Genomic DNA, 15,965 nt, shown 5'->3' on the forward strand with positions numbered 1-15,965 from the left:
GCAGTCGCATAATGATACATTTTGGCCCCCTTCTGGTGAAGACCCATTGCCATGAGCCTTCTGATGTAGGCGAGGTTGTCTAAGCGCTGATAAAATACATTCCCAAGAGTTATTTTAGCATATTTGTCAGTGTGAAAAAAAACTTTAGATCATGTCACAATGATACCAATGTTTTCTTGATTCCAAAGTATTCTTTGTATTCACCTACAGAGGTTACTCAAATTTATGTTTTACTACTATTTAAATGTAGTTACCTTTGTCTAGGGGAAGCACACAATAACAGTTTATTTTGAGGCTATCTGTGATTATTATTTTTAAAGCCGGGTTGTACTTATGTTGTTAAAGAAAGATGCTCCAAAAGACTTGTTTTTTTCCAATCTTTACACTCTTAGTCTTTGTATTGAATATTCAATATTTCACTGAAAACAGTATTATCTTTGTTAGGTGTTGATGAAATGAAAACATGATCTTAAAGTTCCTCCTATTTACCTGGATTTTGTCATTCTGCAATTGTGATGTTATAAACACAGAATCGCAATGTAAGTGTTATAATTTTGTATCAATTACAATGTTACAGTCCATGAAGAGTTGTATAACTTTTCTCTTGAAAATAGGGTTAGGTTCTTGGTTGTTACAAAGTATTCGCTTAGTTCCAGTAACTTGCTAAATACAATTGTCTCGCTTGACTTGAAATAGTGTATAAACATTAAACATCACTATTTCAGATTTGTACGACTTCTATAATGGTTTGAGTGGTAATGATTCCTGGAAGGAGAGCTGGAATCTTTATAAAGGTCAGCCTGATTCCCCCAGATCTGAAGTCTTGTTAGCATTACCAGATGCAGAGATGGACTTCTCTGATTGTGAATCAGGCAGTGAATCAAAATGTCTAACTAAGATGGACCTTACTAGTCAGGGGCTAGTTGGTACAATCCCCAGCGGTTTTGAGGCTCTCACGAAGCTCACAACTCTCATACTGAAAGATAATGAAATTGAAGGATTTGCTGTCGATTTGGACTTTGAAAACAATGCACAATTAGAAGAGATTAACTTATCATTAAACTCCATTAAAGAGTATAGTGGCTCGTTTCCTGCTGGCCTCATATCACTCGATATGAGCAACAATTCTTTAAATATGGATATATCAGATGTGCTTAAAAAGATCGAGAATGCTAAAGCAACTATAGAAACATTGAATCTATCTGGTAACAAAATAAAAGGTACCATCGGAATTGCTGAAATTGCAATCCTTAACTCCTTGACTGCCTTAAAGTCGATAAACCTATATGATAACGAGATTGAAGGTGACTTAGAAGATATTTCTAATGAGGATAAATGGGAAAAGCTGGATCTCAGTTACAACAAGTTCTCGGGCAATTATCCAGAAGTGTTCAGGACTGTGTTTAAGAAAGAAGGTGGTGATGGAAATGCCAGATGTAACCGATTTGATTGCACCAGGTACCATTTTTGTAACTAGGACACAACATTTTATTCTCTGATGAAAATTGTATTCTTTGAGATGTTCTAATGTATGCAGATGTACAAAATGTGTTTGAATTTAGTAAAACAATGTGTTCTTCAATTTACAAATCCCTCTCAGCTTGAAAAATCCCTCTTTGGGCGAAACAACTGTTGACGAATATGACATTAAAGAATGTTACTGCGAAGAAAGAGGAAAATATGCAGATCTTTTAGAGGATAGCACAGCTGTATCATGTAAGAAATTTTGAAATTTCCCGCTTTTTCTTTCACTTTCACTTTCCTTGTCACTGTTACCATCAGTCATTACCTTTAATTTGAATTGTTTGAAGGTGAGACGTGTGCGGACGGTAAGATGGCTAACAAATGGGTTCGGTTTACGTTCTGGGATGAGAGTGTTACGAGTTACGAGTGTGAAACCCCCACTACGGGCTGTATGGACTGTATGTTCCCTAGAAACTGTAAAGCGGGAGCTTGCGAAGCAGGTACGTTATTTGTAAAACTTTGTCTTTAGTTTTTCTTTATATTTTGGTTAGTTGGTCTGTCCTGTTTGTAAGTTTGTATGTTTGTAAGTTTGTCTGTTTGTAAGTTTGTAAGTTTGTAAGTTTGTCTGTTTGTAACTTGGTAACAGATATTCTCTGTCAGGATCTGAGGGACCAACCTGTGAAACTTGTGCGGAAGATTATAGAATGATTGGAGGGAAATGTGAGAAATGTCTAACTTCCAAGGTAATATTCACAATTAATTTTACAGCTGTTAACAAGACGTCATCATATGTTCTGGACTCGTACACAATCTTATCGTTTTGGATTTATCAACGAGGAACATTGCAAATAAATAATAAATACTTTCCTCGTAGCATGAAACAAAAGGTCATATATTTTGTAGAATTAAGAACAATCGGTACTAATAATATAACATCTGTAACAATATTGTAAAATGTTACTCTCTCCCTCTCTACTTGTTATTTTAGGTCCCTATCGCCGCCCTAGTGTTAATAGTGGTCCTGGTTGTGATACTGGGATACGGAGTATTCCTCTCAGGGCTCAATATTCTCGCAGCTACTATGATTAAACAACTCTTCTCCTACTTACAGGTAACGATTAATAATAGCTAATATTATAATCTACTCAATACATGATTTGATGTTTAAATTTTAGTTCTATCTTTTCCGGATACAATAAAACTGCGAATTCTGAACCAGTTAAAGTAAACGTTGCTTCTAAATTACGTATGATATAAAACAGTCGCAAGATGTCATGCAATTAAGCTACTTCAATTATAATCGTGTGTAGTTTCTGCTGATCCGGAGATCAGGAGTAAAAATAATGAGATTTTTACAAAATAATAACCAAATTCCTAAAAACTGTTTCCTAATTTTATTGTCTAAGTTCTTCTCCGCGCACAAGAGTTCATTTTCTTCAAGTTCCTCTTAGCTCGGATCAGTGTTCACATTTACAATTAGCTCTTCCTGTGCCCGTTACAATAGCACATGTAAGATTTGCTTGCGAAGTCGCTCAATGTTCCTTGTTAACAACATGTAAATTTTAACTCAGTAAGTTTGAACTGCTGGCAAGCACGCAGTGGGAATCATTTCCAGTAGATTCAAGTTTTAAAAAGCGATAGTAGCTGGTCCGGGTGACGCAACTAAATTTAGCTATGTTCTGGCCAAACAAGTCTAAACCAGCGATTTTACAATTTATAATTAAATTTTATAATTAATCAGGTGAATTGAGGTTTACACACAATATTTCAGATCTATTTTTTAACAATGGATATAAAAGCAAACTGGCCGAGGTTTTGGGGAGAGCTGGGCGATGTCTACAAACTTTCAATGATGAACAGTCATGCTTTTGATCTGGGTTAGTTGCTGTGGTTACCTGTGGTATGTGTAACATTACCTAGTGTGTGGAATGTGTAGAGACTAGAGAGTTCAGTGCTAGATTTTAGCTGGGGTTCAATGTTTACATTTTGATTACAAACAGACAGGCTGGAAAGGAAATATCGATATCGAAATATTCAGTACCTGAGATAGTCACGATTAATGATATAATTATAATTACAGAATGTCTGACGGGTCTAACTACACTAGAGTTGTACTACATCCACTGGGCTTCAGCTGTTGTCTGGCCCATCATCATGACCATTGTGGTGCTGAGTGTGGACAAGTCTTATGTGAGTCTTATGATCTTCATATATAATCCTCATTTCTTATCTTATCTGCTATAATTCTTTAGATCCTCTTCTCTAGCATGTCTTCTTATGATACTATTAAATTCTTAATAATGTGTCTCATGTGTATTTGTTTTTGATTTTCTTTATTCATTCAGCTCTTTATTTGTTATCATATTATCATCTTCTCTCTCATCACACTTTCATGAAAAGAAGCTTTACAAAAGACAATATTCACTCATCTGCAGGACAAGAAAGCATGTTAAATTCCTAAACAGAAAACTTTCTTTAGTAGGAACGATCAATCTTAATGACAGACAAGTGCATACTGCATAGACAGCAATTACTACTGGTCCAATCACAACGACTATTTCTAGCTAGCATGTGATGCTGATACTGTACTTATTTAATCCAAGTTAAATTTAGGATGCTTAGCTATAGTTCCAGCTTAAGAAAAAGGTTAATTTAAAGAAATTTAACGCTGTCCTGGCTAAATTCAGTATAAAGTAGAAAGTGGAGGCATTGCTTCACGACTTATCGGAAGTAAAAGATGGTGCCAGCCCTAACTTGAGACATAGCATGCATGTTGAAATTATTCAATAAGAAAGTGTACATAATTTAATGAACTGCTAGGGGACTGATTGCGGTTGCTATGGTGGCCAGGGTAACGTAAAAACTTGAGAAGTCACCACTAAACCTTAGAACTACCAATAACTTTTTACAGAATGAAGTTTAGACAAATGGATTAAAAGTTATATCCAAAAAGAACATCCTCGCCAGACTTTTGAAACACCCTGTATAAACTACGTACTGAGTAGCAAATTATAGAGATAAAAACTATTTAAATCATATTGCCTGAGCTCTCCTAAACAGAATCAGCGTAGAAAAGAGTTCTAGAATCTTCTGTTCCTACATTACATAGTTTAAGCCTCACGTAGAGCTTGTAACTAGCAATGTGATAACTCTGACATGTGCCTACTACTGATAATGAGGTTTCATGGAACTAACTACATTTACGTGTAACATGATATTAACTGTAACTTGCTGCTTCTAATTCTCAGTGCGCTGACCAGCATGATTGTTACAATTAAGTGTTTAACAACTAATAATTTATATATCTGGTAACTTATTAAAAGTACAAATTATGATACAAAAAACTTCTAATATCTTACTCTTACTAATTTGAATCGTTCAATACAACAAAATTAAACCTTCACGATTAAACTGTGCACTAAATTCCGTCACCTGTATTTTCAGAAGCGAAAGTTGCACGTTCTGCATGTGAAGGTTCACATTCTATCACAACTCTATCACTTTCGAGTTTTGTTTTTGTTATTACAAACTGTTTTAAATTCGGTTTGGTGATTCACTGAGAGATTTCGGATGTTGAGTATTTGTTTTGATCCGTGTTTAATTTGTTTTAAGTTTGAGAATTGTAGCGTTAGTTTTTGAACTGATAAAGAGATTCCAGTTTAGGCTTTTAGGAATTTAAAATGTTCCCCCTGAATATCTGTGTATTTGGTGCAGAGTGAGCGTATAAAAGCGTTGCAGCAGTCCGGAGACGAACACATCAGTAACAATGAGTCGAACTATCTCAAGGACAAACAGGTTTGTAATTAGTTATAAGTGTTTAAAAATTACATCCGTTTTAACCTTTCAATATAATAAGATTGATTGTTCACGTAAAATTGTATCTATAAACATGATATTTCAAGGGAAAAACTCCTCATTATAATAAATATTATTCAAAACCCCTTTTATTAAGCCACTCCCTTTTTACTAATAATTTTAGAATCACCGTCACCAATATTTGTTTATTTAAGCAAATACTCCTGAATAGACAGTTTAATAGTCTCCTGCCACGCTGTAAAACACTTAAACTCAGGGTTAAGATTAGACCCATTCTTGGCGCCAGGTATAACCACAAACTCCAGCAGTCTCCCCACCCTTCGCAACCTGTTAGCCAACCTACTCGTCTCTGTGATAAACATGTCAAACTCCACCTCATTTATAATGGTAGGAGGGAACTTAGCGAGGAGTTCGTCACTAACTTTACCAGGAAACAGTACAGGGTCCTCCCACTGAGACTCCAAATCAGTGGCGCGCAGACGCCAGATCTTCCGCATGGAGAGGGAATCTCGGCGTTCCTCACGTGTCATGCAGCTGGGTGGGGAGAAACAGTAGTCATCTATCAGGGACATACCAGGCATAGCTAGCTTGACGAGGTGTGTTTGGTCCCGCTGTGCGAGTAGCACCATGGTTCCTAGACATATGTACCCGCCTCCACACTCTCCCGCTATTGCTATCTTTTCTGTAGTGGGGACATCTTATTTTACTTAAAGTTGTTATTGAGATATCATACTTAAAGTTTGTTTTTATGGAAGTAGTAAGCTCATTCGTACATTACAAAAATGAAAAGTGTTTTTTATTTGAAAAAGTTGAACAAGTAACCTGGATCAATGTTGAGGTCTGCCGCGTTATTGTACACAAACTTCAAACACTCGTAGAAATCCAGTACATTGTTAGGAGACTTTGTTTCCGGAGCAAGTCTGTAATCCACATTAAACACCACCACCCCACAGTTAACAGCTATATAGTCCAACCAAGGTTTAGCAAGTGGCGCAGTGGACGCTACACCTCCCCCGCCGTGCGCGTATATGTACGCAGCGTTGCGAGTGTTGTGCGCGAGGGAAGTAGGAGTGTAGACATGTACTGGTACATTGTAGTCAGTACAATGTGTCGTGGGTACTGATAGCAGTGTCTCTACAGTGTGTTTACTGCATTGTTGCAGTGTAGGATGTGCTCCAATCTGTGTTATGAAGGGGTCTATCATCCCGCGTATCATCACTGTGAACTCTTTGTCGCTCGCTTCGCTCTCACATTTACTCAGCTCCTCCATTTTGTGTAACATGAGTTTGGCTACTCCGGTCAGTTTAGCTACTTCTTGTTCGAGAGACGACTCAAATTGTGCCACATCACTGTCAATACTTCCTTGTAAAGGGTAGTTGAACAAACCTTTAGACTCAACTCTCATCTTGAATCACGTGACTGAAATGCAGCTCTTTGATTGGTTCAAGGCTTAGTCTCTGTTGTGGGGAAAAAGCTAACTTATGCAAATTGAACTGATCAAACGAACGTGAAGTGTGTAACTCAAAAATAGAATTATTATCTTGGTTTTAATGTAATAAATCGATTAATATCCTCGATATCTGATTGGTCTATGAATTACTTATCTTATAGATATTAGATGATGAATGTACTTTATTAGAGTAATTAATAATATACAATATGAATTATAGATTATACTTTACTGTTTACACTATTTATTTTTCCCAGACTGGAATGAGGCGTCTGTTTGTAATGTTCATCCTGATTGCGTTTGTGCCCATGACTGCTCTGAGTCTGCGCATGTACGCTTGTGAGAGTTGGGCACCGCAGACTGTCACTGTTAAATGGAATGATGACCAGCCGATTGTTGATAACCAGTGGTTCTATGATAACACAGTTAGCTGCAATGACCCTTCACTGCAGGTTATTTACTGATTTAGCGTTATTTTATTTACTCTGAATATATTCTAGTAACTATGGTAACTAACTGTTTTATTTGAGGATCAAGAACTATGCCACCTTAATCTATTCCTTAGATTTTAAACAGAAAATCCATAGAAAGTGTTTTCGTCCAATTATCCAATTATTTTCAGGGTGTTGCTTTCCTAGCCACGATGTTGTTGGTTCTAGAGTTTGGAGTGATAGTATTTCTCTTCCTAATTCTCTTTAGAATCTGGAGACTGTTTGATACTAAGGATAAAAATAGCGCGGAGCTCTTCGGGTAAACAAAACATTCCTTATTATGTAATGTGTACATTCCTTATTATGTAATGTGTCTTGTAACTCAATTATCATATCAATCGATCTCTGAAAGCTTTAGGTTACAACTTTTCTGAACACACAATGTAGAGTAAAACCTCTCTGTACCCGGTGTACCGTGCCTCTCTATACCGTGTATCTCTTCCTTTCCCCCAAACTTTAGTTGATAAGCTTGTATTGGGCAAGAAATGCACATTATCATTGCTCATATCGCATTTGGTTGTCATTTGAGAACATAAAGCTGTATTCCATCACAATATGCCCGGTATAGAGAGGTTTCGCTGTAATTAGACTTTGAGTAGATGCATTCAACCTAGTTGAATTTCAACTAGCTCGCATTCAACAAGTTTACTACTAGTTTTCCTTACTTTAGATAGATATAAGCTGAACACACAAGCTTAAATTTAATAATATAATGATAATCCCAGTGCACTACACGAATCTTTCACTGACCGAGGACTGTTCTGCGAACCAATCCTACTGCTACGAAAGTTTATCCTGATAATGACAACACAGTTGACTTATCTTCCCCCGTTATATGTGGCGGGAGGGAACAGCATTCTTACATTCCTCTGGTTGCTTCTAATCGTCATTAGACAACCTTACATGTAAGTGTTATCATGGTTATTGAGATTAGTTACACTGCCCATGTCACTATTACAAAATACAATGCATCTAATTCTCGCTATGTCACCCTCGCTGTTGCTACAATTTTGGTCCACATTCTGCTATTGTGTGCAGTATATTTTACATGTGGTTGCCAGGGGCTACACTAAGGCCTATAATTAAGGGTCAGTCATTAGTTAAGATAACACTCGATCGTACATTAAATTGAGGTATCCTGTCAGTAACACGCGACTTATATAATCATGTAAGTTACCGCGCAGATGCCGCGCATGTTTACGCGCGCGTTTTAAAGCACATGTCATGTAACTCATTTGATCGAAGTTCTTTGTTGTCTGCCCACCATTTGTAATTTGACAAATTTGTGAACCAATTTAGATTGCAGGGATTGTAAAAATACTCTATCTTTCAGAAAATCAGAAACAGCTATCTCTCTACTGAATAACTGGTGTAATGTGTTTGAAATAGGAGCTACTTTCTTGCTATTCCTCACTCAACTATACGCTGTTATCAACTCTATCGACTCTACACTTGTTTACCCCGTTAGTTCTCTACGTATTGATTGTTGTTACACACTATTGGCATTTAACATAACTATCTTACTTAACGTAAGTCTAGAGGCAAAGAGCGTTTTAATTTAAATAACAGTGATTTATGAGGGATAATTCAATAAACCAGTCAAGTTTATTGAATTTGTGAACTGTAAATTTAAAAAACATTTGTTACTTCAGGACCAAGATGGGTTAGTAATAGCTCTCCTAGTTCTACACACGATACTCGTTGTCCTCTGGCTGTCCATGTTCATTGTGGTTCTTATCAAAGTCGCTAAAAGTGGGATTAAGGTTAGTTAAAATTAGTAACTTAAGGTTCATTTAATTGACTAGTTCAGTCTTAACATATTGATCTCTTTAAAACTTGTAAGCTCAATAAGCGTGTTTACAATATGCGACAATGACAATATAGTATTTTTGTTCAGGACAGAAGGAGTAGAAGATCACTGCGGTCCATTCACAGACAGCAATCTGCACGGGTCACCATGAACCCTGGAGCTAAAGTAACGCCCGTCAATACCATGGTGCTACCAATGGTGGAAGTACCGGGGGAGAATGACAGTGCCAGTAACCTTGTTACTAACGTCGAGGAGACGGACATGTGAACAGGACATGTTATCTAACAGTGATTTGAGCTGAGAAAAAGTGTCGTGATTTTAGACTGGCCTGACCGCCTGGTATGTCAAATAAAGACTGATAATCTAGAAAATAAAGACTAGTCTAACACCTGTAGGTCGAATTAAGACGCGAACAAAGTGTGAGAACCGTGTATTCTCACTGGACAGTTCTTATAGCCTGGACAGAGTATATGTCCAGATCAAACAACTGATTATTATCTGATATTACGTAAACCAACCGTTGGGGAGGCGATTTGGAAACGCTTGTAATTCTACACAATTGCTAAATTGGCCGTAGATGTGGTGGGGGTCTAAATCTAGCTTACATGTTAACGATCCTTTAGTACGCTTTCAGCCAAATATGAGATAAATTAAGTTTGCTATCAGCGGCATGAATTTTACTGTGTCACAAACATCTTATTTTCCCCATTATTATCATTTTAATCGACAATCAGTTGTCACTCTTTTATACCAAACGTTTCTCTTTAATTTTGCTTCATGATGCTATATTTTATGCTTTTGTTTCAGTTGAACTACAAGTTTTTACACAATATTTAATGTATTAAAAATGTTGCTGAGTTTCTGTTGTACGATGTAATCAGTAATGAAAGTATTTTCTTCAATCTTGAGTTTGATTTTGTCATGTTAACTTTTCTAATATAATATAAGGGTATAAAACTATGACTTTTTGGACGCCGATTGGGGGGGATGCAACGTCAATTAATGTCAGTATTCCATAAAAACCCCAAACTGACATTGACATTGATTGACATTAATTGACATTAATTGACATTAATTGACATTAATTGACATTAATTGACGTTGCATCCCCCCCCCCCCCCCCCGCCGATTTCGTATCACCCCAAAATAAAATCCATTAAACGGTACTTTTCAATCTACCTTTTAATTGACCAGTGCAGACACTCTTTAATCGTGAATAGATTTTAGCAGGAAATTTCATAAACAATAAAATCTCGAACATTTTATACATCAATGCAAATGAAAATTTAATTATATTCCAATAATAACTGTACACAAAAACATATTTATACAAATATCACGTGGATGCTACTAACTTGAACTTGCTGCAAATGACATCGCAGCCCTGAAATCAAATAATTATCATAAAGTGAAATCAAATAATTATCATAGGTGAAGGTGCAAAATAAGACCAGTTCATTAATTCCCTTTTTTATGTTGATGACTAATTTAAAGTAAATTAGAACTAAGTCAATAAAGAAATACAAAATTTCAATTAAGATCCGCACTACGACCGTACATCATTTTTCCAGACAACCACAAGAATGGTCGAAGAGAGCAGAATAACACTTCCTATCACTTGTATTGTTGTCGGTACCTGTAATGGGTTTCTGAGTAATTAATTAGATAATTATACGGATGCAACTGAGAGCGCAGCCCGAAAACCAAACATGGGTATACCATGATCAGTTGTGTTGTTGTTTTATCAAGCACAGTAACGACAATCAGATTATTACGATCCTCAAATTTAGGCTTTCTTAACAATTTTATCGACACATTATTTTTTGTAAAATTGGCACCATGTTCATTTTTGCATCCAATATCCGGCAACAGTAGTTCACAATAAATTGTATGAATCTTAGCTTATCAAACTCATTTGATAACCAATAAACTGACCTGATGGAACATGAATATCTGGAAGATGAAAGCAATGAGAACGTCAATATTCCTGATAAGACTGCACTTGGTAGTGTTAGCTAACATGCCTCCTTTGTTGATACCGTACTGTGCTATGAATCCCAACAGTCCTGCCAGGACCAGTGCCAGGTTGTCACTCTGCAGGTGGACGACAGTTTATAGTTATACTTCCACAAACTCACACTTGAGTGGAACACGTGATAGAATTTTATTTCCACGATTTTATATTGTTGATAATGTTATTCAGCGATGATTTCAATACATGCAATGAAGTTCGTCAAGAAAATGTTAACTAATATCTGATATCATGTCAGAAGTTTATTTGGGGAGGGGGGAGTTCACGACAATCCAGTTCTGACAAATAGCCTTACATGAGAGGGTTGTTGTAGAACACTGTCCACGCTGTGTCCGCTGATGAGAAGGAAGAACCCGGTCACTATGATGGAGAGAGAAGCTGTTGCGAACCCGGCTAAAGAGTAGTAGAACAATACCACGTGGTATTGGATACCCTGGTGAAATGTCCAACGATTAGCATGATTAAGCTTACAAATTTCTATTTTAAACTAACTTGGTGTTTTATCTGCTGAGAATTATTCTAAGAACAATTTTTGACAATTTTTATTAGTAACTGATCGAAAATATCATTACATCGGCCATATTTAGCTACTCTGCTGCGTTTGAGAATACTTATTAGCTAACTGTGTCGTAGTCGTACCTGACGAAATAGAAAGTTCCATACCTGATTATTACACCGTTTGATAAAGATGTACGCTAGAGATTTAAAGACTGGCTGTAGCAGTGCCACTGAAACTGCCAGTAGGTCTAGAGAAGCATGTTTCATCAACCTGCAGTGGGGTGATTTGTTAGCGTTGGGCGGTAAGTTAACGTGTTTGAAGATACCATAGAGTTGGAGGGATGGGCGGTTGCCAGTAAAATTAAATAATTGTCTTAAATAGTTGGTGTGTGAAGACAGTACAATTACGTTGTGGGTGGATCTGGTTGGCTGATTTGGTTTTAAACACGCTGCAATTGAGACATCCTAAAAGCTATAATTACTTAATGAGCTCGGAAGAGTTGTCAATGTTAATTGGCTTTATAGGAAATCTGTAAAAATAATCCCTCAGTAATGACTGAATTCTTTGTGCTCGTGTCTTGTTGACAGTGATTTCAGCCGTTTACTATTTTCCAAAATTTTGTGATTTTGTAATAGTCTGGCCCAATTATCTCCAATTATCTAAATACCTTTCATTTAAAATCCACAATTATTCATGAACCACTCCCAGTATTCATCTCATTACCAATGATCGTGCAGTGTTCTAATGATTAAAATCAGGCTGAACAGCACCGTTTACAATATTGCATAACGCAGTTTATATGGAGACCTCCCAAAATATTTCCTTGTGTTTAAACTAAAGATAAAGAAGGATCTCACCTCCTGGGGTCGACAACCATGATAACTCCAGCTATACAGAGGATTATACACACAAAGTGGACAGGCATGAACTTGTCTTTCAGCATCAGTTTGGAACCTATTGCTGTGAAGATGGGGGCTATGGAGATTATGACGGTCACTTCTCCAACTGAAAGAATTTATATTTTAGAGGTTATTTTAGAGGTTGCCTTGTGTTTGGATAAAGACACACCAGCTATTATTTCTTGGGTTGGTAAGCTTCAACTGTGGTCTTGCTTTTGTTTATGGTTTAAAATCATATTTAGGGTATAGCTAGGTCAATGTTTACTTCAAGAAATATTTCCTGATATAAGGTAAGGGGTCGTTTACATATTATTATTACGTAATTGGCCGAAGGGGGATCGGAGGGGGGTAATCAAATGATTACGTTAGTGTAAATTTGACACAATAGCTATGTTTAAAACTGATTACGGAGCGGGGAGCTGAGGGGGGTTGATAATTGGCCAAAAAGTGATTACGTACTATATTAATTATAAACGGTCCCTAAGAAAATTTTAAATTCGCCCAGAATTAGAAAATATTTGGTGCAATACGTGTGGTTCTGATAACCCAATGCCCCAAACATCATCTCAGCCTTATACAAGTATTTCTTACCTGGAAGACGCTGTATAGCGTACGTAGAGCAGAGAAAACTGAGAATCCCAAACACACATCTGAAGATAATCTCCCATCTCGCGGCTATTTTAGTAAAGAGAGGTTCTCCTTTAGAAATACACAGGATACTGGACACAGTTAGGATTATCAGAAACCGTCCCCATATCACCTATCAGAGAGCGACTGTTAGTCAAATTTTTGAGAAAATGTTTTTGTCCAAACCACGTGATTAGATATATTATCATTTAAAAGAAATTTCATTCTTCAAAATCGTGGAATATAAATACAATGTATTTTTGTTCCACGATTTTAAATAAATGCTTAATACACATTATACTAATACTAGGGTAAAGCACATAATTTTGTCATTTTTTGGCAATTTTCCGACTGCCTGATATAAACCATGGGTTTTAACCTCGTCTGAAATTCCGATTTAGATGAAACCTCCACCATGTTATAGTAGACAGTCTAGGCAAGTTCTAACACAAAAATGATCGAAATTGCTGGGGTTGAAGATGTTAAAAAAATTATTTTGAAAAAATGACAAAATTAGGTGGCTTTACTTAATTTTGTCACCCCGAACCTAATTTTGTCACTTGAAGATTGTGCAAAAAGTAACCGTTTCTCGGTATTTTAGACTACCTGGATGCATCATTCGAGCGCTTTTTTACCAACATTGACCTCAAAAATCCCAAAGATATGATGTTTTCATAGTTTTGTAGCTTGATGAAAAGATGACACTTTTTGTGTATCTAATCTTAGAAAATAGCCCCAAATGCCCCTGAAACCACTGGCATCTTGAAAAACGATTGGTTCTAGGCCTAGGTTGAAATTTTCATGTCTGTAGATAGATCACTTGCTTAGTAATTTCATCAAATATTTTTTTAGTCATTTTAGATTGAAAAAATCAGATTATCCACCTAATATTTCTCGGCGAAAATATGCTATTATAAGTGTTATGCTATTATTTAAGTGCCTTATACATATCCTATGGGCAAAAAAACTTCAGAATAGTTGTATAAGGCCATTTTCAACACAATCTGTGATTTACAAGAAATTTGAGAAAGGTCGATTTTTTTTGACAAAATTAGGTACTTCTGGCAAAATCGAACCTAATTTTGTCACCCTCTGTAACTTGAACAATAATTGCGCTAGAGACTTGAAAATTTGTACGTATACTTCTGATGTAGAAGATATTTGAAATATGCAATGGCATGAAGCTAGCTCAATTACTTTTGAAATAGCAATAAATCAAAATTTTGAAAATTCCTTAAGAAAACCTTAAGGATCTTATTTATTTTTCGGGTTAACAGTTTCGCCTTCATTTTTGACACAGATGCAAAAGAGCTAGAAACTTAAACTTTGTACGAGCAGTTTCAGCAAAGTCTAAGCTTTCTTTTTATACACAATCCTTTTCTTTCAAGCTGAAATTCCGAGCCGAGGCAGTTTTTCAGAGCAAAATGACAAAATTAGGTACCCTGACAAAATTATGTGCCTTACCCTATGAACAATTTATCGTATTCTAATTAAACTGATACTTAATTAATTAAGTTTAAGATAAAGGACTAAATTCCCTTTTCTTTAAAAAAAAACCCACAGAAAATTGATTTCCGGTCATCCAGTGTTTTTAGGGATTTTGAAGGCAATACATCATTACCTCATTAAACAACAATATATATTAAAAATAAATACAAACCTGTGCGGTTGGAAGATGTCCCACGTATTTGATAGCAGCCGACTGACACCCGTACGTAACACCCGACATCCCCACTAGTAGCAACCCGAAGGTAGGGGACACCTGCAAAACATGGGAGATAAAACTTTTAGTTTATGGTGTAATAATGTTTCTACTAAATCTACAGTAAAATAAATTTAAAAAATACCAAAAAATTACAAACGCAGAAGGAATCGTTGACATGATGTTGTTGTTACCAATACATTGGCCAGATTTTGGCCATTCCAATCATATAAGTTACTCTTAACTCTACGATCCCAAAACAACAACAACAAAAACAAACCTTGAAGAAACTCCACCATTTGGGGAACTTGTACCTCCACTCCCCGTTTAAGAGAGAAGAGAACTCAAGAGGAGCCGGCTCCTGATCCAGTATCAGATCTGTTGTTTCATCATACTCCTTTTTGGAGGGCCGGAGTCCTAAGTCTGGCTCATGGTCCATTTCAACACCTGGATTATTTATAATTATTATAATTATTACTAATTATGTTCTGTATCACGGCCAGTAAAAACAGGAACTGCAGCAAACGTAAGAGATTTAGAGATAGTCTCATGGTTACGATTTTATCAAAAGCTGGTTGAGGCTTTCAGTAAGTACCGCAGCGGTAACATATACCGCTTATAACATATAAGTCTGTTAAATAAGTCTGTTAAATAAATTAAAACAAGAAATACACTGCTCTGCTACAAGTGATGTTTAGTGGAAAGATGTTTTTACTAGTACTACACTAGGCCTGAGAGTGTTTATGATATTTATATCTTAAAAGCTTTGAAGGAAACCGTACTCCCCTCGCATAGATTGTATGTGTTTTAAAATTGTATAGACTTTCATTATAAAGGACTAAATAGACGTTTTAAAACTGATTTATGGTCTTGGAGAGTTGAAATTGAAACAGAAAGGTTCTTGTTTGAATATCGAAGAATTCAAAAACGAAATTTCACGAAGCCTGGGATTTCTGAGAAGGAAATCACAGTTGGTCAAAGAAAAGCCGACAAAAAAATCAAAATATTTTCGCGCGATCCCAGCTAAAACATTAGCTGGTCTCTGAGGAATAGTGTCAACTCAGAAGATAACCAATCCATTTGTAATGGGCTGTGACCAGCCAATAAAATGAGTAGTTGGATGCGACATGTGATCAGATATGATTAGTAAGTGAGTCATCGTGACCATCTGAACA

The 15,965-nt window shown here is 36.3% G+C and overlaps 3 protein-coding genes across 6 annotated transcripts in view; 1 reads left to right on the forward strand and 2 right to left on the reverse strand.

Moving 5' to 3' along the window:
* Positions 1–15,965, forward strand: part of LOC134816308 (ras GTPase-activating protein 3-like) — an 89,964-nt gene that overhangs the window by 20,882 nt on the left and 53,117 nt on the right. Inside the window, exons 2-17 of one of the 4 annotated variants that reach the window (XM_063825101.1) lie at positions 430–539; positions 726–1,458; positions 1,601–1,716; positions 1,812–1,964; positions 2,125–2,207; positions 2,453–2,575; positions 3,236–3,341; positions 3,545–3,654; positions 4,909–4,938; positions 5,179–5,259; positions 6,988–7,182; positions 7,353–7,480; positions 7,947–8,126; positions 8,555–8,684; positions 8,874–8,984; positions 9,119–9,933. The exons of 1 other annotated variant lie outside the window; for it this stretch is intronic. In XM_063825101.1, the coding sequence (XP_063681171.1) occupies positions 464–539; positions 726–1,458; positions 1,601–1,716; positions 1,812–1,964; positions 2,125–2,207; positions 2,453–2,575; positions 3,236–3,341; positions 3,545–3,654; positions 4,909–4,938; positions 5,179–5,259; positions 6,988–7,182; positions 7,353–7,480; positions 7,947–8,126; positions 8,555–8,684; positions 8,874–8,984; positions 9,119–9,298 (2,535 nt within the window). In that variant the 5' untranslated portion in view covers positions 430–463 and the 3' untranslated portion in view covers positions 9,299–9,933. Of the gene's footprint in view, positions 1–429; positions 540–725; positions 1,459–1,600; positions 1,717–1,811; positions 1,965–2,124; positions 2,208–2,452; positions 2,576–3,235; positions 3,342–3,544; positions 3,655–4,908; positions 4,939–5,178; positions 5,260–6,987; positions 7,183–7,352; positions 7,481–7,946; positions 8,127–8,554; positions 8,685–8,873; positions 8,985–9,118; positions 9,934–15,965 lie in introns of those variants that run through there. 2 more of the 4 variants (XM_063825102.1, XM_063825103.1) reach the window with 2 other exon arrangements.
* LOC134816321 (carboxylesterase NlhH-like) lies at positions 5,199–6,799 on the reverse strand. Its single transcript, XM_063825118.1, has 2 exons — positions 6,103–6,799; positions 5,199–5,962 (listed from the first exon to the last, which is right to left on the reverse strand). The coding sequence occupies exons 1-2, from the start codon at positions 6,683–6,685 to the stop codon at positions 5,466–5,468; spliced, it is 1,080 nt and encodes a 359-aa protein (XP_063681188.1). The 5' UTR covers positions 6,686–6,799; the 3' UTR covers positions 5,199–5,465.
* Positions 10,302–15,233, reverse strand: LOC134816750 (solute carrier family 35 member G1-like). The gene is made up of 9 exons (XM_063825741.1): positions 15,071–15,233; positions 14,749–14,850; positions 13,053–13,221; positions 12,420–12,567; positions 11,727–11,832; positions 11,359–11,496; positions 10,967–11,125; positions 10,590–10,667; positions 10,302–10,415 (listed from the first exon to the last, which is right to left on the reverse strand). Exons 1-9 carry the CDS (start codon positions 15,227–15,229, stop codon positions 10,368–10,370), a joined length of 1,107 nt encoding a protein of 368 aa, XP_063681811.1. The 5' UTR covers positions 15,230–15,233; the 3' UTR covers positions 10,302–10,367.

This window comes from Bolinopsis microptera, chromosome 6 (genome assembly GCF_026151205.1).
Source record: "Bolinopsis microptera isolate Bmic1 chromosome 6, MBARI_Bmic_1.0, whole genome shotgun sequence".
NCBI lineage: Eukaryota > Metazoa > Ctenophora > Tentaculata > Lobata > Bolinopsidae > Bolinopsis > Bolinopsis microptera.